This window comes from Cebidichthys violaceus, unplaced genomic scaffold (assembly GCF_023349555.1).
Source record: "Cebidichthys violaceus isolate CVI_PGR_0920_01 unplaced genomic scaffold, fCebVio1.0.p SCAF_19, whole genome shotgun sequence".
Classification (NCBI taxonomy): domain Eukaryota; kingdom Metazoa; phylum Chordata; class Actinopteri; order Perciformes; family Stichaeidae; genus Cebidichthys; species Cebidichthys violaceus.
In genome coordinates, this window is record NW_027176361.1 from 6295810 (window position 1) to 6323742 (window position 27933).

At 41.8% G+C, this 27933-nt stretch overlaps 1 protein-coding gene across 8 annotated transcripts in view; it reads right to left on the reverse strand.

Annotated features, from left to right (window-relative positions):
* Positions 1-27933, reverse strand: part of LOC137874605 (adhesion G protein-coupled receptor L3-like) — a 207278-nt gene that overhangs the window by 70937 nt on the left and 108408 nt on the right. For all 8 annotated transcript variants that reach the window (XM_068713377.1, XM_068713379.1, XM_068713381.1 and 5 more), the window contains 3 exons: positions 23658-23767; positions 10961-10975; positions 7602-8402 (listed from right to left, as the gene is read on the reverse strand). In XM_068713377.1, coding sequence (XP_068569478.1) covers positions 7602-8402; positions 10961-10975; positions 23658-23767 — 926 coding nt within the window. The remainder of the gene's footprint in view (positions 1-7601; positions 8403-10960; positions 10976-23657; positions 23768-27933) is intronic.

Sequence of the window (27933 nt, forward strand, 5' to 3'; positions counted from 1 at the left end):
AGACAGGATGTTACAGGATGAAAGCAGAGAGAACTGGAGACAAAAACATATCTGAGGCTTTAATATGTAAACCAATGTGGTTTGTTAATTCTCAGCTGTCAGCTAATTGAGCATTGATTTGTAGAACATTGTATTTTTGATGACAAACATAGAAAACATCATCTATTTAAGCCATCTCGCAAAATCAGCATGCGCTTCAAATGTAAGCATAATTCTCTAAACTCCCAAGCTTATTAATTCCCTAACGTTTATGTTGCACGGTCCCACCAAAATCCTACACGACACCGTGTCCTCGTGTGCTGAGGAGAATGGTCGGCCATGACATGATAAAAGTCCTGTCATTTAATGGAGTCTTTTGTGCCAGGACCACAAATCCATCAGAGAGTGCAACTGGGATGTGGGGGGTGATAGCATGGTGGCGGCGGTGAGAGTGCGGTAAATTATGCAGCCAGACATCCGGTAATGCTCCGATATCATCTGACATGATGAGAACCGTAATGGATGGGAGCTATGCATTGTTTGGCAATTAATTTCTCATTCCGAAGCTCTCTTCCCGGGACTTGAGAGGGCATCTGTGGAGGTCACACAGCCCTGGGAGAAGGGTATACCCGGGGCTGATAGATATGCACACATGGACGTAGGGCCGGAGAGACACTCACAGTGTTTGAGTGAAATGACAGAGGAGAAGTGAGCAACGCCTGTTTGCATATGCACTAGAGTGAGGTACTGTAGGGTGAATTCACAAAACAGATGTGCAGTAAATACATGCAGAGGCACAAAAACACAAGTGACATTTTTTTTCATCCCCGATGTGCATGTATGTGCATGTATAGAAGCTCATCTGCATCTGCAAAATTAGATTTAGCTAATTAAGTTATTTAATTACGTATTGATTGATTCATTCTATATATTCAAAAATAGTGTGAAAATCTCAATTAAAAATACATTATGCAAATGTGTCATGCATCTACACATTTACTATTAATACATATCATATAACACTGTAATGGTTTATATTAAAATATCAGGCCACAGAAACCCATATTTAGCACCCATTAAAAGCTAAACGGAGGAATGTTGGATTTCGTTTTTATTCTTAGAGCCAAAACTTGAGTCTCACAGGCAACTGACAAGGCAACACATCATCAAACGTACCAGGGAAAGCAGAGGGAAGAGTAGTATGAGCACATGAGCAGAGGGGATTTCAGACTCACTAAGAGGAAAGGAGCACTCCTTCAAAGTCTCATCCAATTGCCAAAAAGTAAAGTAAAGCTTTTCAAAAGACTCTCAACCAACAGTAGTGTGGGCCAAATGAATCGGGCAAAGCTGTGTCGAGGAACTCCAACACTGGTTATGAAGAGAGGTTAAGATCCTACGGAGGCCTCCAATCAGATTTGTCTTGGCTGATTGGCCAAAATAAATCACTTTTGAGCTTGTGTGTCACCAAGCTTGTTAAATGTAATGTGGTAAATGTGTAAACGGGTTCCACACACACACACACACACACACACACACACACACACACACACACACACACACACACACACACACATTCAGGAGTAGAATGGAGAAAGAGTAGAGTGGAGGAGAAGATTCCACACACTCCAGTTCTCTAGTTGCACATTCTTTTCTTCTGTTTGATATTCATTGGGTGAAATCAATGCCAACTACCTGCTTAGTTCACACACTGCACAGCTGATCGGCGATGTGGGGATAGCTGGGGTGAAACACGTGCGTTTTAAACAAACAAATCAAAGAGAAACAGTGAGAAAACACACATGGTATTCTTTTTTTTTTACTCCACACACACAAAAAGGGCGAAAAAGCACATTTTGCTTATGTACAGAAGTAAGGAAAAATGCACCTGTGTCTTATAATCCCCAGTCACCCAAAATGTTGAAACCACACAACAATTTCTTTGCATAAGTATGTTCTTTACCCCCATTTCTGTGCATGTCAGGAGAGATGGATAGGTTGCTGGCCTTAATTGAGGGATAGCCTGCCACCCCTCTAACCACACAGCTGATCTGTGTATGATTTTGGATGAAGGTAGAGCTGCCATGGCCCGTGATGGATGGCCAGTCAGGAGGAGGGACACCAGACAAACCCATGTGATGTATAATGGGGTCTCACACAGAACAAACTCGAAACATGAGCTCGCCACCTCAAAGGTTTCATTCAAAATCCATATCAGAAATACGACACAAGTAAGCTAAGATGAGCAAGACACACTAGCATTAATATGGCAACAATGTTTATATTTTACAATATAGTAGAATGTATTCTTACATGCGGGAATATGGCTTTGAAACATTACAAGAGGCTCTCAAGCACCAACAAAGTGCTCCCTGTTGCCATGCAAAAAAAAAATCTAAAGCTGCATTACTAACAGGGCCCCATTGTGTTGCAGCATTAAAGGGTTTGCAAGAAGATCGTGCATGTGTTTGCGTGTGTGAGCGTGCGCATGTGTTAGAAAAATCATTCCAGACTATAATCCTAAATCTTGCACTTTCCCTCGAAGAGAACTGCCCTCTGCAGGAGGTGCACCACGCATGTGTTCAGTGCGTAGCCCGCAAATAAGCATGTAGCCTACATTTCTAAGCCTCGACATCAAAAGGGGATTCATGCAGCATGCAAAAGGCCGTTCACTGAGCAAGATATTTCTTGAAGCTTTGTCATCAAGAAAGTCCTATGATGACGCAAGACAACTGCAGGGTTTAACTTGAATCCATATAGTAACGTGTCAAAAGTGTGTCAATCAAAAAGCAGCAGGACAGGTACTGGGAGGCCAGAGCATAGGGGATGGAGCCAGAAGGGACAACAGTTTGTGCCTTTAAGAGCACACTGAGTCCCACTCAAGATTATCTCCACCAGACTCTGCCAGCCAGCATTTACTGCTTAGACAGTCTTAATCAATTTAGCGTGTGTCAGGCACTTCCAAATAGAGCCAAAGACGGGCTTAAGCTTCCAAAACATCAGCTGCTTCGGCATGAAGGTCGGGACACCACGTCTGCCGGCTTTCTCCAGGCTAGCGGCGCTGGCACCGTGCCCCGGCCAGATGGCAACATGTGGCAAAATTACAGGAATGCCAGAAGATGGCTGTATCTATGACACCAACTGCAGAGTCACTGAGACGTCGTCTCACTGGAATGTGAGCTGAAGGGAACATGTGAAAGATACTGACGGCTGTATTCTGTAAAGAATCCTCGACACATTAGGATCTGAATATTTTAGTTTGAACGATAGAGATCATTGGAAATCAGAATCGCTCTACATAAAAAATACGTCATTATAACTTATGTAAGGAGCGTAATATAATTTTGGAGTGAAGCTAAAACACTGCGTCTAAGTTAACACACACACATGCTGAAGCATAAGCAGCAAGGCTTGTACTAGTGCAGCAGCAGGTGTGGGAGACTGAGGGTAATTTTCTCATGTCCCTCGCCTTTGCAGTGCTGTCGAGTCCTGAGACCAGCCAGCGCCTCGCGCTCGCCGTGGCAGACAGCTCAGAGGTTATTCTGGTGAAGGTGAGACCAGGTCCAGCAGTAATGTCTGCAGGCAAGTTAAAGGAAGCTCTACTGCAGGGTTTTCTTTTGTTATTGTTGGCTTTTTTCCTTATGCTGAAGGTCCACTGTATAACCCTGTGGCTTCTTGGTTTTTTTCTTACTATCTGGATTTTATGAATTCCTATGCATGTGCAGACGTGTTTATGTGTGTTTGTTAAGTTTTCACACGTGTGTGGAAATAAAATAACATTGATCAAATCCACTGCAAGCACAATAATCGTATTTGCTTTAAATCTATTTAATAACACTATTGTTTTGGACTAAATTGAGAATCAGCAGTGATAAAACATAAAACAATCTCAATCTGATGGGACAACATGGAGACTACAAAACAGTGGATATACAGGGTGGTATCTTCATACAGAACATAGTGACCTTTATGCTTTGGTTGAGTCTGGAGGAGGTCTTTAAGTGGTTTGAGACAAGTGTTGAAACTGTGACACTGAACAGAGAGAAGCGCTTAAGAGAATGGATGGTTTGCTGAGCACTGACACGCTTTCAGTAAGAAGTTGTTCAGATGATGTACTGGTTTTGATGGAACAGTACAAAAAAAAAATGTAAAGGTGACTGCCTGGTCAGTATCAATTATTATACGTGCTATCTTCAAGATCCTGCTATATTGACGAAGATTTCCAGCAACCTTTCCAATCAGAGGTGTTTGCAAGCCTCTGCGTCTCGCTACCAATCCACTGACTTTCCTCAGTGCAGGGGGATGATGGAGCGGAACCACACCGTGATGAAAGAGGGACAACTCTTTAAATGGTGGATCTGGAAAACTGGGTCATAGATAGTTGGGGGACAATTACTTTCAGAAGATCGGCAACTTGGAGCGAGCCCATTACGGCCTTCGCAAATGAGTTTGCAAAATTTCCATTTATTAGGAAGATACTTCTTTTGTCTACTGGCTATTCAACTATTGTATATGCTGTATATTTCTTTCATGTTTTTTTTTTTTTAAGATCATAGAGCAATTTCCCAGTTGTCCTTGCACACTCTGCATTGAATGTGATAATGTGAAGTGGATTAATGGTGGGAGAGCTTTTATATCTGCCTGCTAATAGCAGTCTGTGCAGCACAGTTTTTTATCACCAATTCAGCGAATTTAATTATCAATGGAGTTGTCATGGAAGCACTCTTGGGCATAGATCATCCGTCCTTGAAAACAGACCTGTTTTGACAAAAAAAAAAATGTTGCTCTGTCTGTTGAATAAACTTCAGCAACTGCACAGATAAGCACAGGATTATTTTTTTGGGAGTATTCTAATATGTTTCTTTTCTTTTTTTTGTGTGCCTGGTTAAGAAACAACTCATCTTTTTTTTTTCTACCAAAATATTGGAAAAGTACTAAATTATCATTTGCTGAAAGACTTGAAATTCCCAAACAATTAAACGCAATATGATACTTAGAAGTACCGGTACTGCGTTCTGTGCAATTCCAGATATCATAACCCCGTCCCTGCCAACTGCCTTGTAGCAGGTGCAGTGCCCTGGCCCTCGCGGTTGGGCATACGGTAGCGGGCTCAAGCTGTGGCCTGGCCATTTCTCTCCGGCTCTGCTGCCAACATACCATGCTCTACTTGTATGGCAGGTCAGGCTTGCTCGTGGAGGGGGAAATGAGCTTGTGTTAGAGCGATCACACAATGAGACCTTTCTGGAAGTGTCAACAGGCACGATGATCACCGACACTCAATTGTATTTGCAGCAAAAGGAAAGTACTACCTAGACTCTACATAGTGTGCTGGCTACATTTAACATCTTTGCTTCAGGCAAAACTAGTAAAAGTTTTTTTTTGTTTTGTTTTCTTGTGCATCAAATTATTTAAAAAACGCTCATCTTCCACACCTTCGTGGCTCTTCCACTGCAGCCATTGTTGCTGTTCGTTTCTGTGACTGCTATTCCCAGTTTCCCTCCATCACACGTTCTGCTATTTGATCTTTGCACACTCTCACTGGAGTGGCATGTGAATGGTTTAAACATTATGATTCAGCAGTGTACAGGCTCATTCGTGTGTGGTGAAGTGGTCTACACTGACGCTGAATTAAACAATTTCGTGGTAACTATCCTACAATCTCACAATTAGGCTCCTAGTGAGACAATTGTGTGGAAAATGAGCTCAGCTAAAAATAAATAAAAAATACTTGATTTCACCAGAATAAGTCTGCATCCTCTTTTTTGTATTTGGTTTGGGAGTTGATCAAATGAAATGGTTTACAGTCCATTCAATTACTCCTTCATTTCTTATCAGTCTGTTTATCTGACATTTATATTTGTTTTTTGTCTCCATCCATCCACTTAATGCAACATTTTACTATCTATATTCATGCAGCGGCCTCTTTACTGGGCAGCTTATTCTGCACAACGACAGCCAGACACAACATCTCACTGGAAAGTCTAATGCTGAGGATTTGCATTTGCATGTGAATTAGCATGTGTGCGCGTGTGTGTGTGTGTGTGTGTGTGTGTGTGTGTGTGTGTGTGTGTGTGTGTGTGTGTGTGTGTGTGTGTGTGTGTGTGTGCTCATTGTGTATCACTGCTGAAAAGTGACGGATAATCATTTAATACAGAAAGCACATTACAACATAATTTCACTCTCCTTAACTACAACAAATTGTATTACGAGTAGCTGTGTATCATCAAAAGCAAACCCTGTAAGCATGGTCACTGAATGAATGAATACATTACGGGGAGTGTTGAAGCAGGACTCCGTGCATGAAAAAAAAGAGTTGGGGTAGAGCAGCAGCCAGCGAAGGAAAATAAATTAAACTGGCAAGCGGCAGGTAGAGAAAGCTCCAGAGGAGAAAGCAGAGGTAGGGACTTCACACTCAAATAACTTGTGACATTTTTGACTAGAGCTGTTGATGAGATAGCGCAAAGAATTACCATGGTGTGTCAAAACAGGTTTTTTTCTGTTTCATGCTTCACAACAAGCACCAATTTATAAAAAGAACAATGGAGGGGAGAAATTAGACTTTTCAAAAGAGTTTTTGAAAGTCTGATGCGAGCAGTTGTTCCTATGCAAAGGCAACAGACAGAGTGAGGATTAAATGCAGCTTGTGGCTGAAATACAACATGTGAACTACTTACAGTGTTAAACGCCCAATGTGGTACAGACATCGAGAAAATACAGTTTTGTGAATGACAAATATGTTCTCCTATCATTAAAGGAGGATTGATGAGGCTCATCATGTGAATGCTAACTATGGTGTTATACTAATAACTTCTATGTACAGAATCTATCTCAGGTTAACTTTGTTCCACTTCGGCAATAAGGAACACTACAGAGGTGACACATCGAGCAGCATTCCATAGAGACAACTATCGCAAAAGCTTGCCTTGCCAAGCTGTTCTTTCTATCCCAAAATATACAAACGTGTGGAGCAAACCAAATATGCAGATTTTCTTAGAGCCTTTTCATTAACGAGGGTAAACGTGTAGTTTGTTCTATCTATCTATTGCACTGTTCTATTTTGTCTTCTCTCAGCTATGTTTTTTAGCGTTCTATAGTTATATTGCCTTGTATCCTGCTTTGGCTTTGCTTCAGATTTATACGGCGATGTCAGCTGAATTCATATTGAGGGTCTACATTCATCCCCCGGAGAAGGAATTTGCATAATAATTTACCACTTACATTTAGATAGTATTTGATACGGTTAGGTGGAAAGGTGATTGATGTTGAGGAAAGGTCAGTGGATTACAAAGTATATAAAAAAGTAATTAATTCAATTCCATATAATAATGACAATGTGGCCAGTATTTTTTTTTCCAACATCTTCAGCTGAACCAAATTTAAGATTGCCTAGAATAGATGTACCAATGTCATTATCTGGTTGCAGAAATTAAAGTAATTTAAATGTGAGCTCTGTTCCAGAATGTATGTGTAAAAAAACAAACCCAGGTTGTCTTACACATTAAAGTTTGATGTTCTGTTGCCATCGCCATTTGCTCTGAAACACCAAATCACACTGACCCAAGTAGAAGAGGACATTACAGCAATGAATATTAAGAGAACTGAATAAAGGAATAAGTTGGTCTTACCGAGTCTGTTGTCCAACGCTCCGAAGTCCAGAGTGTACTTCACGACGTGGTAATTGTTCCAAACGTACAGCAGGTTGTCCCTGGGATTGTAATCCACTGCAGCGATGTACTGATAGGAGTTGGGGAAAGGGATGTCCAGAGTGCCATCTTTGCTTAGCTCGGTGTTGTAGATGTAGTCAATCTTGTTTCCCGTTGCCTCATTGTCATCGTCCTCATACACCGACTTCACTACATACAAGATTCCACAGATCATAAAGGCGTTGGATGCCGAGCGCTTGTCATAAGCTGTGTCCCAGGTCCCCTCAACACGTAACGTGTAAGGATTGAGCTGGCTGATAACAATCCGCCCGTTGTTTTGCTCAGTGGCATAAATCACCCAAAGGCCATTTTCGTCAACAGCCAAGTCAATGTCTGACTTCCCTCCCCAGCGGTACGGAGATGTGTCATGGTAGTTGGCGTTAGCGATGATGGCCTCGCCGCTCTTGATGCGAGTCCGCAGGTCAAACTTGACAATGTTGCGTGTGCGCTCCTTGTTGAAGAACAGCGCCCCGTCATAGACCACGAAGCCCGTTCCGTCCACACGATGTGGGAGTTTGTAAGTTGTCGTCGGCCTTCCGGCGATAAAGTCTTCTTTGGAGGAATATTCGGTCAAAGTGTCAGTGCGGTAGGGTGTCCAGGGCATATAGTAAATCTTATCGGAGGCCTGGAGAGGGTCTTTGCACCAGGCTCCTGACTGGTGGTCCGATTCAAAGAGGTGCTCGCTCTGGTACACCCTGCGCAGAAGCCCTGGGCACAGGAATACTGAGGAGCCAAAATAGGGGAAAGACAAGTACAGAGTTACATTGGCAGGTATTATTCCCCAATAAGTTCAAACAGCAACTGGATGCAAATACATTGAAGTTGAAATCTGCAGCTTAATCTTCTGCACTGTGAAGGACCAAGATATTGAGTCTCACTCTCTTCATTAGTGTCGGGATGATCTGATTAAATGCAGAAACGTTTACAGACTGTAAATGTTGTGACATGAAAATAAAAGTTAAACAGGAAATATACAATATTTTTATAGAAGACACTTCCAAGTCAGTTAGTCTCTAGGCCTTAAGGCAATTAGTTTACAATATCACTGAAGGAACAGACTTGTGGGTAGGGGTGAACAGAGGAAACGAGGGTTATTTCTTCTGACTTAATGTGGAGCAGAAACAAGTCAGACAATAATGGTAAACTTACCACGGACGGACTCACTCACCCACATGCACTTACACACGTTACCATTTGTTTGTTTCTCTTTACAAAGTGGCTTTTCAGTACATGTCTACTAAATTACATATAATTGCAACAGAAAAAAAAAAGTTGCACTCTTTTCTTTCATTGAAACACTCTTGTGACACTTTGTAGTAGAATAAATTGGATAAATAGCCACGTCTTAATTATTGGCTGAGGTGGCTCTTTAGGAGATAGAAAACAAAAGACACAAATACAGTAATTACATCATCAATATATTAATTGCCTGACCATTATTTCCCCCACATGACATTTTTTAGTCTGCAGCAGGATTTACAATACCACACAGTAAACTAATTAAATGTGAACTGGTTTGTACACAAATCTGATAAAGCCAGGCCGAGGCAATACAGCTCGAGCAGGTCAATAGTGCAAACCGTTTGCAAAAGCTAATTTCAGTTGATTATGGATTATCTTGGACTGAGGCAATTAGAATTTTCAGGTTGTCAGGATTACATTGAACAAAATTCCGTTAAAAGATCAATCTTAAAACTACAACATAAGAACAAATAATTACAAACAAATTACATATGCCATTACAAAAAAAAAGATAATTATAAAAATAAAAAAAACAGTTGTCAAAAAAGAAACTGGCCCTGATAGAAACACTAAAGGATTTGCACAGAGCAATTTTCCCTTTTTCCACGGGTTTGGGCCCTACAGTACAGCACATATGAAAACAAAGTGTGTGTCAAGGCTCCTTTCACTGTAATGGGCCAGGAGCCTGACAACGCTGACAGGTTCTCGCCGCAGATCCGTTGGGAGGTAAAAGCTGCACGCTCCGAGGAGAAGGAGGAGAAGGAGACAGCGAACACAGAGGCTTCTTTCCCTTGTAATCTCTTAAGATTAAACATGTTGTCTACCTGCAGGTGAAAAATGTGGCGAGATGCGTCCTGTTGACACAACGCCTCGGCACACATCTCAGCGGCTGCTCCACTAAATGCTAAGAAGGGCCGTTTCTGCGGTTGAAAAAGACGAGATGCGCCGGGGTACAGGGTCAGAGAAGGTGAGCTTTGTACTGACAGCACACGGGGCTCTGTAAAATATGCGTTTTAACGACGTAAGCATGGAGGAGTGAAATGCATTAGAGAAGTGATACAAAAGCAATCATGGCTTTCATGGGGAATAAAACTGTTACCTTAGCAGCACAGACATCTCTATGAAATGTTTTGAACCCCCTTTGAGCTTCATTGCTCATTCTCTTTGCCACAGATTTCAGTGTTATGTCATTAATTCATGACTACTATGAAACTTCAAATTTATTGCATCAGCTATTAAAGCAGAACGCTTGACTCCTGTTTAATGATTCCATTTCCAACTTTGACTTAAATCCAGCTTTGTAGTTAACGCCTGAAAAAAGGACAATATTCCACCTCATGTAGGAAGATAACAATACAAAACACAATGCGCTCCTGGGGCACAAGTAAAGATTTAGTATATGTTCTGCAGCATCATGCGGTGCTGATAAAATAATAATATGACTATGCTATGATCTGTCTCCAGTATTGACGAGTGAGTCCCTGAAGGTTATAGCCATCATCATGTTAGAGCTATAATCAAAAATGCTGACAGCTTATTGGACAAACTATTGATCACCCCGTATAGCCGTCTCCTTTAATAGTATGCAGCTGATAAAGCAGAGCTGGAATAATCTTCTTTTATTAAAGGGAATAAAAACACCCCCGGGTTATGGGATTTCACTGGAGAGCAGGTCTGTAATGACCTTACCCTAAAGAATTATCATATGTGGCAATGTCAATCTGCGTTACTGCTGATGAACAAGGAATGAAGGTCCAGTGCGATAGTAACTGTTTTGGATGCTGCAGCATGTACAAGACTAAATGAGAGAAAGCATTTTGCTAATTAGGTATATTTCTAACACTGTTTCCCTGATCAATTCAATTTCCCCATGAATGGCATGTTTAACCTCCCCAATGAACCACACAATGAACACAAACCCACACATTATCACACACCTGCTTTAGCGCCCCGTCACCCAAAACAAATAAATAAAAAAAGCAAGCCTACGCCCAAATGAAAGTGCAGATGAAAAAGAAAAGTTGTTGGCATTTAGTTACCTTTTTGTTCCACTTCTATTTTTAGGCATGAAGGGAAGAGAGAGAAAGAAAAAAGAAAGAACAGATTAATGATGTGATAACCGGGAAAAGTCTTTATCTTGTAACAGTCACACAACAGTTTAAGAAGAGCACGGGGTTAGTGGAATAAACGCACAAAACATTCAATCATAAGCTTTTAGGAAAGAGAAACAAACGCCGCGTCACACATGAGCCTGTTGGAAAAAAGACAGATTAATCAGGTCTTAAAGTGTACGAGATGCTTTTGCAGTGATGGCTGTGGGATGGGAATGTGTAAAACAGATGACTTTTTGTACATTCATCAAATCATTCAACTTTGTGACCACTTACAAGCAAGCTTATGAGTCCAGGGTACAACTGTGAGAAAAAAAGCACCGAACATGCAAATTGAGTCGCCTACATTTCACACTGCACACAGCTGCAGCTTTACACTGATAACTGATATTGTCAATGGTGAAAATAATTCAAATGTCTGCACTCTATATGAATTTTTTTGTCCATTTGGGGGCTTAACATGTTACCAAACTGTTGATGTTGACACTGAACAAAGCTCATGGTTTAGATGGTCACCTGCTTTAAAAAAACAGTAAGCACACGTGTATGTATATATTTTAAATGTATGCAATACTGCACTGTACTATACTGTTTTTGCCGTTGGATATGGAGGCTTTGAAGAGAGCATACATACGTTTCACTTTCAGCTCAGGTCCCGGTAAAAAAGGGAATACAACGGAGTCTTTCTTTTTGGTGGCTAAAACACAGTATGTGTATCTGCTGCCCTGTCCACAGTAGTACATGGCTTTGCTACGGCGCTGGTACTTCTGTCTGCTACTCCAAACTAGGGATGTGGCAACTGTCATCTTCTGTAGGTGATACTCTGACTACGGATGAGGACCTCATACAACCCTACCTCAAAAGACCAAAGCTATCCCTTAAGGGGAACTGGTATTGGCACTGGTAAGTTAATGTATTGTACAATTTTATACGGTGTAATGGACCACTATCATCGATCCGTACGTAAGTTCATGTGGGTCGAAGGTAAATCATAACGTTCTCACGATGTGTTCACATGTAGTTTTTGTGAGAAATTTGAATACACAGTTGTTTGAAGGAGATATTTTCACAGCAACATAAATAGATATTAGAGAGGAAATTATGACCTGTTTACACTGGCTCTAAGCAGCTTATAATACATCATTAAAACCACTAATGACAACATTTGTTTTAATCAATAACACACTCTTTATTTTAATCATTAGAATTGTGTGTTTTTATGAAGAAAAAAACACTTACTATAACAAAGTAAAAGGATAACATTTAAAATTTTTAATAGTTTACACTGATTTCAGAGCGGTTGAAATGATTTTCGGGAAGGTGGCAAAAATAAATAGTCTGGAGCCTTGTAGACCAGCTGCTATAATCAAACAAAGCAAATAAGGGATCTGTATCTGCCAATATTGATCATCAAAGATTAGCAATTAGTATCAGCGGTAAAAAAAGAAGGGATCAGTGATCTCGATAACTTATATTTGCTCCCTTTTTTCTTTCATGCTGGTCTGATCTGTGACACGATCCGAACCGTTAGTTTTATGATGCGTTGCACCACTACTCGGCTCTAATTGCTGCAGGTGCAAGTGGAATGCAAAAGCAGTTTTGATTCTACAGCTCAACAAGTATTCTGAAAGCCTGTTGAAGAAGTGCTGAGGCTGTAACATCTTTATTTTCAACACACTATATGTGTTGCTTCCTCTTGTGGACCAGCTTTTTATGTCAGGCATGGCATTTGGCCGGTCCTGTCCCTTCCCCTCCAGTAATCCCGGTTCTAATAAGAGAGGATTAACCTCTGTTACCAGGGCTTACAAGAGTCCTCTCCTCCAAATGGAGAGTGCCAGTGAGTGAGGGATGGAGGTCAGTGGATCGGGGTGGGTGGGGTAAAGTTTGAAAGATGTGAAAGTTATTAGAGGAGAACAATATTAATGCAAGGCGGTGAGCCAATGGAAAGCAGCAAGTGAGGTGAAGCCGTGTCAGGCGAGGGAAAGAGCAAAGAGAAAAATAATGGGGAGGGGAGAGGCTTTCAACAAGTCGTCTGTGTTGGTCAGATCATAAAATTGTACACTGGTACAGCACTGCACCTCATCAACAGCAAACACTCCAGCTGTCATAGAAACACAATAAGTCCATACAGAGCCTGTGCAACAATAGCTTTGGGCTACATCTGAATCACTATTACCGGCAACTCAAATTTGCCAATAACTCGGAACTACACGTGGACACCATCGATCAAATCAAAGTAAATAGCCGATCGAAGCCTCTTCACCTCCCATGAGCAATGGCCACACAACAGGGGCCACTGAGAGGCCGGCATTTCTGATTGAGCGATAGCTTACAGTGGCGAGGGGAGAGGAGGGTAATGATCTATAGAAAAAGGCATTAAGCGGTGGGGATGTGAGAGTTGGTATACGACGCAATCGGCATGGGAGATGGTGTGAGAAGGGAGTAAAGGATTTGGATGAAATACCCGACAAGGAAATACGTCGCTGCCGGGGCCACTGTACAGCGTGCGGCCCTGTCGCTTGACCAGGAAATGCTGCTGGATGCAGCAAGGTCACCCCTCGGATCACTCAAACCAATTTGTTCATGTCGCGTCCACTCGTGTTTCACTGCAAATACAGTACAGGCAGGGATATACCTGTGATACTGGCCCCGAACGTCCACACTTAACGGCGTCACAGATACGAGCGGAGCAGCAGGAAAAGCAGAGTGAGACGGAGAATTGATTCATTTGAGAAGCTTCTTTACTCTGCCCCACCGCCTCCATTGTGACCTTAATGCGATTTTGGTCACGGCTGTCATTGAGTCACTAAAAAGCACTTAGCTCTCTCTCATCCTCTCATCCCATCCCTTTCTCTCCCTTTCTCTCTGCATCCTCACTGATGTTTTGGAAGAGTGAAACTATTAAAAATACGCACAAATATACAAATCCAAGAAATAAGGGTCCTTTTGGAAGTACCTTCACCTCTATGAAAGGGTTACGTCCTCTTCCATCACACGAAACATCGAGTACCTTATTCATAGGCTCTACATGATGAATGAGCCTTTATCTGCACTTCTGTTCCAAAACACTTGACAAAGCCTTGTCCTGATATTTAAGGACACAGCATTTAATAGGTTATACACAGCACACAGTCTCACATGTCCCTAGGTGTTTCTGATTCTATATACAATCTGTTTCATAATAGCGAAGGGCAACAACAAGAGCTTTTCACCTAAGGTCTGCACAGCAGAGACCATTTGAAGGTATACGGTAAAACAATTAGTAGAGATACTCCAGTGAATCGTGTGACGCTGATGTTAATGGTATTCACATCACTCGCCAACCCTTAAAACAGTGAATGAGGTAACGAGCTAATTATTTGAAACAAACAGATGACGAGTATTGAGTGGCATCAATCTATAAGCAGAAATGAGATTGAGCAATTTAAAAAAAATAAATAAATAGGCTACACTTATTTCATGATAGGACCTGGGCGCTGCACCCAGGCTGGAGTTTAAGGGTAGACAGGCCCTGCAAGCTCTTTGCATTTCAGCAACTTCAGTGTGACTTTGTTTACTGCTTGAACTTATAATTTAAGAAAGTCATTTCACCAGTCTGATGGGGAAAGTGACAAAGGAAAATAGCTCATCATTCGGCTGTTGCAAGGAGCAGGACGGTTAACAAGGGTCTGGCACATTTTCCTAGAGATAAAAAAAAAAAAAATGACCAGCTGTAATCACCTTCCCTCGGATGCCAAAGCAAACCGGAAGAAGGAAATGCAATCATTGGAAATGAGAGAAGAAAATCCCCTTAGATTGTATAGATCAACTGGGCTCGCCATTTGACCAAGTTCTGTTATCGTGCATCAATTATCTAGGATAGATTTGCCAACACCCGGCATCACAAAATTGCACATAGGCACACCTGGTAGTAGCCAAGTGCACACGCTCTTATCTTTTGGCCAGTGAGAAGCAGTTTGGGGTTGAGTGCAAAACGCTAAGACACCTCAATTCTACTCACTCACTTATCACGATATAGATTTATCTGGAGATTAGTCCAGGGATAGAAAACTGCTGCCCACACAGATCGTAGACACAGCCGATCCCTGCTAATGAATAGGTGATTTAATATTTCAATTATTTGTTTACATTTTGTTCTATTTTTCTTTTCTTTTGTGTTAGTTAGTGTTTATGACAGATAAGTGTTCTACCAGGCCATAGTTAAAGTGAATGCATTGCTTGGACAGGTTGGGGACAATTCTGGCAAAACAATAACTCACTAAACTGTGTGCATGCAGCTTGTTACAGTCTGGCTGCTGGATGGTTTACCATGCCAGACACATACAGCTGGGACAGCCAACATGGCTGATGCTGCAGCTTAACTAATTGTTGAAGCTGTCGAAGCCAAATTTAATAAACTTAACAAGCAACCTACCCTTGAAAATAATACATTTCTTTCATGGTTATACAATTCCTATTTCAATCAAAAACTACAACCAAACGTGTTTGCACGTAATTCATGCTTTGACAGTGTAGATAATATAGGCAGGCAATGTTGAAGCCCCCTGCTGTTCAGCCATACCTTACCCTATATAAGTCAATTATATTACCACTCTATAATGCAGTCCATACAGTATTTGCTCAGATAATGAATAATTTCAAATACCATTTGCTCCTGAGAAGTTGCTCTGCATACGTATTGAAGTCTACGCTCTGCTTAAGACACACGCTGAGCGGCTAACAATGGGGACCCTGAGCGACTGAGAGCCCCGACCCCATCATGTGAGCAGCAGCTGTATGGATTTCCATTTGAATAATTAACGCTTCCCAATTTCACACTAATGGTTGAGAGGTATCAGAATGGTATCATTAGCCGCTAATAGAGATTCATGGTGGAATGGCTGCAATATTTTTTGCAATATTTCCCCCCCCCCCCTCTTCTTTCCATTCCCTCTCTCTCTCTCAACGAAGGAGATGCAGAGTGCAAACCCCTTAACTCCATCCCATCAGCTTTTTAATTAATGACACAAATTACGGGGCCTTGAATAGCATGTGCCTAAGGATGGGGGAGGACACGCAGGCTACCATCTCTCTTTCTCTAGATTCTCTCTTCATCTCCCTCATTTTTCTTTTCCTATCATTTCCCTCGGTTGGTGCTCATGAGTCTCCCACACCATCATTACAGGTTCCATTTCTCAACACCCGTCTTTTTCTTTCAACTACTTGTCTGCTCTCTTTGTGCCCCTTTCTCGTACCTATTCAATCTCCTCCCTAGTGTCTCCGTTCGGTCTCCATCGCTTTCTCTCTCCCTCCTACTGGGAAACTGCAATGCTATCTTATAACCTTGACAATGCAGGATGCCGCGCGTGTGTGTTTGTGCACTTGTACTTCTGTCTGTGTGCATGCATGTGTGTTTGTCTCTCTTTGAGGGACAGGTGCAAGGACTTGGCGCTCATCCAACCTGCTACCCACGTAGGACAGAACAACAGAGGGAGAGAAGACAAGTGCAGCCGAGGCAAAACAAAATTAAATACAGTTTTTGCGGAACATGGCGGCAACTGGAGCAGAAATAACCTAATAGCACCTCCTGAAATATTTCATGATTTTCAAGGACCTTGAAATTATGGAACAGAACAGAGGGATGGGGGGGGGGGGGGGGGGGGATTGTTGGAGTGGAAGAGAAAGGAAAGAGGATGTTTAGCCTGGTGTGTGGTGGACATGGTGGAACATCAGTCAACAAAGAAATAAAGAAAAGACAAGGAACTAGAATAAGAGCTTTGATTAGTATGGTGATCATTAAAAGGAGAGACCCCCCCGAAGAGACCGATCTCTAATTAGTGCTATATCCTCGACACTTGGCAACCCAATATTTCTTTCAGACATGTGTGCCTGAGTGTGCGTGTGTGGGCTGGCTCTTGAAGGAAGCACAGATAAAAGATTTGCTTGTGTTATATAAATGGAAGTGTTTATGAACATTTCCAGAAGCTTGTTCAGCACGCAAAGAGCATGTATTCCAATATGCGTGAGTGTATACATGTTTGTCTATCCATGAAAAAGCATGGGATGATCCTGCATGTACGTTGTATTGAGCAAAAGAGCAGCCGGTACAAAACAAGAGCCTGATAGATTACACCAGCTTATTTAGCTATTAGTAGGGGAAAACAGTTTCCGCATGTCCAGACTCACCCCTATCACACCACCATTTATCCACATTGGTAATCACAGCCTCCCTGTGCAATTATATCGCCTCTCAACTGGGAAAATTATTTCTTTTTATATAGGACCATTGTTAATCCAGCCACGAAACTGCCATTTTTCTATTTATTTCAATTCACCACACTTTTCCTTTGAAATTATAAACATCATGTAGTTTCATTATTACATCTTATTAAATCAGGGAGTTAACCTTTTATTTTCCATGTGATAATAGTATTGTTTATCAACTTTATATACAATTAGTATAATAAGAATATGCACATATTGTGTTATCTTTAAACAATTTCTGTTGTCTGAATTAAAATGTCCAATAAACTGTAATTAAAACCTATTTGGTTACACATATATTGTATTTTATATACATATATTTGCCGTATCATGATACATAACTGAAATTAGATCTGCTCCAGCCCACATGGCTGCTCTGTAAATCGTATGTCCTGAATTCTCTTTTGAGGAAGAAAAAAAATCGGTTATCAGAAATGTACATGTTATAGTTTTGGTGTTTAAATTGCAGCCCTGTAGCAATAACATCACCATTCTATCATAGGTAGACGGTGGGCAGCCTGCTCCACAAGACAGCAAGAGCCTCAACAGCAACAGCCTACATTAACTCTCTAGCTAATGCCTCCTTCTTATCTAGAAACAGACAGCTGTCTTGTCCTGCACCACTGTGGAAAACGCCACTGTTAATAGTCAGCACATTAAACTGCTTTAATACTTGAAAACCTCTGAAGATCGGTCAGTTTAGATGTTGATGTGGTCCCTATTCTTTAATATCACTTCTGATAAAATCCTGTCCGTCATTGGCTTGTAGGATACAGTTGTATACGTTCTCTCTGCATTACTGCAGTACATGAGCTTAGTAGCTAAACAGTCAATCAAGCACAAACACTGACACACCCCTCAGAGACTCGCGGGAAAAGAGCATTTCTTCTACATCTCCCAGGGCCTTTTTTTTCCTTTTTTTATATTTTAATAAAAACAACTAAAGAATCGGTTTTACATAATTTATGACTGCAAAAAAAAGAGATAAATTATTAATATTTCAGCTGGACTACAACATGTAAAGACAGGGTGTTTCTGCAAAGCACAGATTAAAACCAATGTGCTGTGACAAGATCAAGCCCTGCAAATTCAGGCCCACGACACCGGCGTGAATTCAGTGTGTGAAATATATGACAGAAAGTCATAGTCATCAGAGCTTGCTGTGTGGGCTGGGGAGTGGTCAGCTGTCACTGAGTGATGTGATGGCATTACAGGGCCCCTTCACACATGGGAAGAAGTGGAGCTGGTCGCTCAGGTGGGGAGAAGAAAAAAGCTGTCTGAACAAGCAGGCTAATGCTCACTGGCATTTCGGCAGGGAGCGAGGAAGGGTGTGGCTGTGTGATGTATCTGCTGTCACGCTGTTGCCTCCCACACTAGACCTGATGAACGTGGATTGGAGAGCTCAAGGGCAAAAAAGCCACTGCACTTCCGTACAATCTGCTTAGTAGATTTGCCGATATCAAATAGAGTGATCTACTCTTGAAGAAGCTTAAAATTGGTGCAAGATTATCCAAGGCAAAGAGAACTGCCTGGGTGCTTGGAAGACTGCTGATGGTGTTTGAATACTGAGCGACTATCAAAGGCGAGCTACATTAGAACATCAGATTAGACGCGATTCCTGTTAATAATCTAAAATCCTTACATGTGTGGAGACACTAAAACAATGGGTGACCCTGACGAGACACACGGCCAACCGCGTGGTCCACACTTTAGCCATGAAGTCGCCCAGGTGGTGTTTACCTTAGGTGTGACCACTACATAATGGGCTGTAATCACACCACAATCTGCCCGAGCTGCATTGTACGTGATAGCCATGTGCAGAGCATCAATTTCATGGTTTCACCTGCCAACACAGAAGGACAGAGATTGGTAGCAGGTGCTGAGTCGGACATGCCAAAACAATCTACTCCATTATTCAGTGAGCCCCCCCTCTGTACTTGTTAGCTGTGTTATTATTAGCTAAATGAATTAAAAAACAATTAGGTAAGTTGGAAATAAAAGAACTCGCCAAATTACATGGCAAGTTTCTCTGAAGTGTGAGCTCAGGATTATACCGCTCCGTTCGAATCAGAGAACTGATTGCATGATTATATGTTCTGGCTTAGCTTACAACGTGTGAGCCATATCTGACAGGGCTGAGCTGGATCCCACTGTGGGAGACAGGATTTTACATTGTCCTTATTAGTTACAAACAGTGGGGGGAACTAGTGGCTTACGTATAGCAACAGACTGCCAGCAGGTTTTCTTCCTTTGTTCTCCCGCTCTCATCTTGTCTGTGTCTTTCACGTTGCCTCCACCTCATCTGCCATGCATACTGAAGTGTCCATTTTGAAAAGTGAAAGGATCAAAAGCGGTACCCTGAAAGGACGTGTCATTATCCAGGACCTAATGTTTTTGGGACGAGGGGTTTGACCGTTCGCCTGGACCAAATAAAGCAGTCAATATGCCATGAAACCACACTGAAAGGTACGTCTCACTCCCGTACTACCGGGAGATGGCTGATGGCCGGGAGAAGGACAAGAAAGGTAACAGCAAGCTGTCAACAACAGAACGAGTCTTTTAACGACAAAGCGGGTCTTGAATGCGTTTTTTTTCCTTTGACAAGTCAGAGTTTGAGGGGCTCCAGAGGGGATGTAAGTGCTTCATTACTGCTAATGAAGAACACTGGGTAGGTAGAAGGCAGACACAGTTGTATTGACCTCTTACGAGCTCGACCTTTTGGGAGGAGCTACGCGGAGAGAAAGACGGTGAAAGCGAGTGGAAAAGGTTTTAATAAGGCACTAAGAGAATAGACACACATCTCTCCACTGAACCGCGGAAAGTCAAGGTGAGGGGGCGGGGCAGAGGCAGATGTTCACCGTTGGAGCAAAGTCATGTTTATGAGTCATCATAAAGGGTCAGCACGTCACTTCTGCCTGAGGCTAGCCTTACTAATCTGTGAAGTGCATGGGGGAGCATGCACAAACTGCACTAGTACAACAAAGACTGAGACCTCTGGCAGATGGAGTTTACATGACTCCATCATGATCACAGGGTCAAATATAAGCTAATTATTATCCATTTAGTACTTTGTTTTTCACCCAGTATTATGTATCATTGTATTTCTTTATTGTTTTACCTTTCTATTAGTGCTATTTATTTATATCAATATATATTCAGTTAAAATGAGAATATGATGGAATGCCCGGTGCTCTGACACACAGCACAGGCAAACACTGGCACTCTTAGTAGTAATTGTTGTTAGAAAAAAAAAAAAAGGTTTCTCATTACAAGTGATGGAGCGGCTCAAATCGCAAATTAATAAAATCAATATTGTATCTGCGGCATGTGTCCATCGATTTAGCACACTCCTCTGCCATTATTAACGGTGGATCTGATTGTACAATCTCGCCGGCTTATAAAGATATGGAGAACAGAGCGGTAATTTATCCTAAAAGAAAAGAAGCTCCACGAGTAGAATACAGATGAAAGCCGTCAGTGAAGGTGCTGAAGAGGAGAGGAGGGGCAGTTGAAGGAACAGAGGGAGCAAATAAACAGATATTGGGGGGAAGGCAAAGCAGAGCACTTAAAGGACAAATTGTAAGTGAGAGTGAGGGGGACTGGGAAGAAACAGAGCATTAGAACAGAGAGGGAGAGCTTGTCAGAGGAATATAGAGTCAAGACTGGAGACATGGGCGGCTGCTTCCCTTATTAGACACTCAAATCCGTCAGTCTGTCTCAGGAACTTGGTAAAGAGACAATTGAGCTGTAATGTAAGCTGTATTTTTTTTTTTAGATTTCAGTATGAGACATCCATTGACCTAGAGATTCATGATTTATAATGCAAGACATGTAGCACAAATTTAATCTGGCCACAAAACAAAAAGAACTGTCTCTAAATTCGGCACATTCCAGCAAAAAAGGATTGGCTCATTTTGGAGGCAAGAAGGGAGTGAGTCCGCTGGGCTGTCACAGATGAATTGCATTCACAAGCTGCAATAAAATATGTTTCAAAATCCGTCTCCAGTGACTGTTTGTGATTACACTTTGCTTTCCTGCTCAATATACAAATAAACGCCTACATGACTTCTGCATTGCCAGCAGAATTTTTTATCCTTCAATGGCCCTGGACACAATCCATAGTTACGCCAGACAAGGTGCCCCCGTTTCCCTCCCTGGTGCACCCCTAATAGGCGGCCCCGATGTTACTACAACATAGCTGCCAGAAGCAGTTTGGGCAGACTAATCCATGTTTCAACTTGGCTTTTGTTAAGGAAGTTGAGTTAATCAATAAAACGAAGGTGGAAGGTGAGTAGTTTAGAATACTGAATGTGAATGTTGTAGTTCCCATGGGTGTCATGGAACTTCTATTAGAGAGGACCGCTGTAACAATGTGTCACAGAGATCAGGATATTGTGGCATTACCAAGCCTCTGCATTGCATGCAAGCTTTTTTACACGCTGTCATAATGTGTGACTATGTTCTTAATATGAATTACGTCCATATCTGTTCAAAAATGTCATCACTTAATCATGTTATCCTATTAGAGATGTGTGCAAATACATATTAGCATAATGAATCCTTGATTTATGGTACAAAATGTGAGGTCACAGAGAGCTTGACCTAAGACCACCAAAACAAAAAGGTCCAGTTCGCCTTTAGTGCAAATATTGAAGTGATTCCCTCAGGCGATCCTGACATATTGCATTCACGAGAATGGGATGGACATGAGGTCACAGGTATTTTGACCTTGGGCCTCCAAAATCGAATCAGTTCATCCTTGAGTCTTGCTGGAAGCTTGCGCCAAATTTGATGCAATTCCCTTCAGGCATTCCTGAGATATCACATTCACAAAAATGGTGTGTACAAGCACCCTTTGTGTTTGAATACTGACAGAAACTCAGAGTTGCACAAAAACTAGACGGTTGATTACATTTGTGTTTCTGTCCATTGCAGCTTCAGTTGGGTCAGTGTTGCACATGGACACCTCAAAAAGACACCGACGCTGGGTGGCGGGGATAGAGAAATGTGCATATTGAAAACAGTCGGGTATAAAAGAGCCATCTGCCAGCTCTGGATCACAGGTAGAAATGTTTTTTATTTCACAACATGAAAGCTCTTATCAGGCGGACTGGTGAGGGAGCCATGTAAGGACATCAAATGTTAAAAAGACGGTTTTGATCAGATTTAGCTTGAACCCAGCGGCTAACTGCACCGATAAACATCTGTGACCAAATATTTCCATTTCCATATCAGCACTTTATACAGCACAGGAAAAATTATGTCAGGATTCTGGCAGGCACAATTACTGTGGCTTTGGTGTTCCATTTCAAAGGTCATCATAACACAATACCTCAGGTCATATGGCAACGTCCACGCCGCTTCCTCTGGCCTCACCTGGACTTCCTCTCTGTGTGCTCATCCTGTCGCCCCATGCTGATCCCTCCCTGCCCCGCCCAAATGTTTCCACGTAGAGCTCGACAGAGTTTCTCACCTGCTGCACTAATTAAAGCTTCTTTATTCACTCCTTTCAGAGACGCTTCACTCGTCTGAGCATTAACTGGAGTCCACTGAGCTGAACTGAACCGAAAACAACAAGTATGTTTCATTTTGATGAAAGTCATACGGCCTTTATTGCTGCTATGCTAACACAGACATGACATGATTCCTCAAAGATATTGCAGCACTGTGAACTGGGGGAGCTGATGGGAAGGCAGTGACAAGCACCATCTGAGAATGAAATGAAGCTAACGCTTCCCTCGACTGATTAGATGAGCAGTTTTTTTCCTTCCTTTTTTAGTATGTTGTTGACAACATGATTCCCACACAGCCGTATGATTCTGGGGAACAATTTTCCCTTGGTCTCAAATCATTTGCCTGTTGTATCACTTTTAAACTCTATCTACAGCGTATACCTTGGATGTGCTTTTTTTAATATCAATAAATTAGACAACCAATCTCCCATAGAGGATGTCACTTGTAAATAAATTGACCATAAACTGGCAAGATGTTGACATAATTGATGTTATGCATGATGAAGAAAATGTCAATCTCCGGTCAGTTATAATAAAGACTTTAACGTTTGATAATCAGACTAAATATTCCTCTACGCGGATATATTTTTTCACATGTAAACAACACTGTCAATTATGTTTTATGCACTAAAACACGCTGTTATGCTTTTTGGGTTCCATGGATCATCACTTGTCTTCACTTGAACTGACGCATCTTAATCTGCTTCGCTGAACTGGATGACACATTCAAGATATTTTTGAACATTATGACCATTACTCGCGTGCTTGTTAATAGGGTTGTTGATGAGCCATCGCTATTACGAGGAAATGAGCACGGCTAAGAGCATGAAGTGGTGCTGAAGAGTGTGAGGGAATTAAGGAATACATACTGTAGGGTACACATTCATATTGGACCTCCAGATATTTGTAGGTTCCTGGGCAAGGGTCAGGAAATACATCTGGTCCGGCCACAACGGCACACTGGGTCCGGTTATTACATCTGAAAACAGAGACAAGAGCAATAATAGCAACATCAGACTTCTGATTGACGACATACAGTAGCACATTAGTCAGATGTTTAGTGTGTGGTTAATGGAGTTGAACATCTAATTCTGTTGCAGAGATTATGAACATTATGAAGCTCTACTGTTAACAGAAATTATTTACCCAGTTTTTTCCCTTAAATACATAGTAACAGAGTAGAGTTTTTATACTGTATTTGGACACTTTAAAGGGACATTTCACTGTTTTTACACATCAAGTTCACTTTAATTTTCCAAAATGTAGGTTAACTACTAAGTAGTTTTTAGGTTTACTTGTACAACAAAACGACTTGGTAGGTTGCAGTGTTATGATGAATCTTGTATTTAGGAACATCTGTATTTTTCTTGTAAATCCTTTCTTATATAAAAGTACATTGTCTTGTTTAAGTTGTCTTGAAAGGTTAACTGTAATGCTGCTTCAGATATTTTATATTTGTGGGGACACATGACTAACTGATGGACTAGAGATTTCAGATACCACCCCGATTGAGGCAAGATAATTGAAAACATTAAGGCAGTAAAGCACGGTACATTGCACGGTACAAGTCGTGTGACATTTGAAGTGGAGATTTTTGTAGGTTCAGGAGACAATCTCATGGGTAAATTCATCTTTCTGTTGAGGAGTAAAGTTGGAAGTCATGGACCTGAAACCAGGCTTTAAACCATGAACAGGTCACACATTGTTATTACTGCATGATGGATGGTAGTGGTGGTAGTGGAGAGGAAGGGGGGGTAGACACAATCCAGTGTGTGCGATGTCAGCTCCAACATGAAATGCAGGTCTTCATTAAAAAACACGATTATGGTGCCGGTGGTGTTCTCATGTGCCATTTTGTTTTGGGCAGTCATCAATCAAAGCCCCACTTGATATGCACAGAGAGCCTTTCGCCACACATAATAGCAACACTTATCTCAAAACATTAACTCTTAAACGTTCTGACAAGTATTGATCCGTCGCTGCTCTGCATCTGGCTGCAAAATGAAAAACTGGGTTATGAAGGTCTGTCCAGTCTGTAAGGGAGCACTCAGTGTGTATGTGATCTTCATGAGGCCAGCTGCTGCAAGCTACAGTATATACAGGATCGCCGTCCATCTATACTCATTTACGGACCACCATTATCTTGCAATATATAAAAGGTGTTTATTCCCCAGCCAGGCCGTTCACTGTGTAAGTGTTGTGAAGGTCAAGACGGGGTCTGACGCAATGATTCATACGCCACAATTACAGGATTCTCTACACCTTAATTAACATTGATTGGCTGTCGACTAATCAATCGAACCAGTGAGGGACAAGCAAAAAGGGGCCCATCTCATTTCAAGCCAACCCAGTAATAAGATATGGTCTGCCGAGTCTCAGCCCATGCAAGCTTTATGGGTTCATGAACCCCCATCACCTTCTGCCACTCACTCCACTCAGCTGTCTGTGGCCTAACCTCCCTATGAAGGGTTAATTCCCAGGCAGTAAATGCCAGTCAAATAAATAAGGGGTCAAGCCTATAAAACTGAGAAACAATTATAGAGGCAGCCTTCTCATCTCTACACCCTTCCTCCTTACTACCATTTCAAGTTTATTCTAGACACACACACACACACACACACACACACACACACACACACACACACGAATGGACATAGTTGTTGGCTTATTTTGTGGAAGGACAACATGTATTTTTTTGGATTGCTGCAACATTGCTGCCCTAGAAGTTAAGCTATCTGGATTTTTAATCATAATTTGTAATAACTTCCTCATGAGGGATTAAACATAATGTGTATTTAACATGGATTGCAAACTTAATCCCAGCCGTAACATCTATCTTGACCCATATCCAAAATCACTCTGCTGTGCATTTTTTTTTACCTTTGCACATACAGCCACAAATACCTCCTGATCTGATTTCCGTTAGCGTCCTGAAGTACCCGCATCTTGCAGTGGAATAAAATAAGTTGGAGGAATAATTACAATTAAATGTATCAAGTGCAAATCAATGGCAGAGTAGAAGGCGGATCAATAGCAGGAGAAGCTGCCCACGCCACGTGCCACAACGACTTCACAATTACCAATTAGAGGGATAATCAGGATCTCATCAGACCCTTGGCTCTCATGGAGCCCTTTGAACTAGCAGGGGGAGAGAGAAATGGATCCACTCTGAGCGATGTATCCAAATATGGGAATGCAGGGTGTACAGTATAGGAGGAAGAACACAGCAGGTGATTAGAAGCTTCAGCAGGGTAAACGCTGCAATTGGCGTCATGCTGAAAGCTCGGGTCACAAGCAAAAAGATGAAATGCATAATTTGAAGCTAGGAATGTGACAATATCAGATTTATCGTGGCCCAATTAATTCACAATAACGATATCATTGCAATATCTAGAGAACATTTAAAAAAAAGCTATAGTTTACAGTACGTATGCGTGTGTACGTGTGTGTGTGTGTGTGTGTGTGTGTGTGTGTGTGTGTGTGTGTGTGTGTGTGTGTGTGTGTGTGTGTGTGTCATATATCAATCAAACAATCATATCATTATTATCATATGTTTGTCATAAGGGATATTTCAGATTGTTTGTTGTGGGGTTGTATGACGTTATCCATAGTCAGTATATTGCCTACAGACGATGGCAAGCAGCCAGTTTGGAGTAACAACCAGTAGTTTCAATGCAGTACCAGTACATTTAAACTGATACAGATTTTTTTAGGTGGCTAAAATATGTTTTGCTGCTGTCCTTGTTCACAGCAGGAAATTGCTTTGCTCCTGTGCTGGTACTCCTGTCTGTATCTTCAAACTGGGGACGTGCAGACTACCGTCTACTGGGGGTGGGACACTTCATTTGTGTAGCCCACTTCAATCAATCCAAACTATCCCTTTTACTGGATATCAACATTTCATTTTTGTCTGACAACCCTATTTGAAACATACAGTATACAGCAATTCTAAGTGTTATCAGCAAGTGGTAAAGGATTACATCTGGATACAACCCGCTCTCAGAGCTAAGATTCTGAAAAATAGGACACAAAACTTGTTTTTTTCAATTTGGCCACAAACCGCATTTTCACTTTTCCTCCCTCATAGCTTTTTCCTCTTGCTCCCTCATCTGCTGTTTGTTATAACTGGCAGATTAGAGCTCAGACTGCCAGCTGACATGGGGAGATGTGGCACAAAGCACAAGAGCCCTATGTAAGCACAAACTGTAATGACTATAATCGCTGGCTGATCCTGCTGCTGCCTCTGATGTAAGTGGGTTGAGTCCCCTCAGTCTATTGACCACCGACAGGAGAAAAAAATAAATAAATGAATGGGTGAATAATTGAATCAATGAAAGAAAGAGAACGAAAAAAGAAAAAGAAGGAAACAGCCAGTAGTTTAAGACAGGGAAGGTGCAGCTGCTGTCAAAGCTAGACAGATTTGTCCATATTGGAGAGTAATAAAAGAAGAATTGGTGAGCACCAGCGTTCCCTTTCAGAACTCAAGTGATTTATATCAGGAGGAAAATACCAACCGAGTGGAAGGACGGAAAGGTTCGCCAGATTTTAAAAGTTCAGGAGGAAGAAAATGCAATGCTGAATCTGCTTCCAATACGGCAAATTGCTGTGAGTGATTTTCCATAGAATTCACATCAAAGAAGTTCGCCTGGAGTAAGTCACATAAGAACGGAGACGGTTCAGCCTGCGTACCTCATTGAGGGAGTTCTCCCACAGGTCGTATATGCTTGATGAAACAGTCCCTGTCAGGGAGCACAAACTCTCCATTTGCTTTCAGTTAAAAAGAGCAAGCACAGCCAAATTGCCCCACCTCCAAGAAATTAACACACACATGCACACACACACATTGGTATTAGTTCCCGTGTTATGAAGAGAAAAATATGCACACGGTGCTTGAGGGACTTGGAGTGTGTGTGTGTGTGTGTGTGTGTGTGTGTGCAAAGACAAAGTGTATGTTGGTATTGCTCAATGTGTACACTGCAGTGTGTGTGTGTCAGGCTGTGTACACACTTGTGAGAGTTTGTATTTGTAAGAAAAGGGAGGGAGGGGAGCGAGGAACAAAGTGATGGACGGGTCAATATCCCCATCCCTCTGCTGAGACCCATTACGCTTTAGTGATGGTCTTCGCCACCCACGGTCGACTTCATT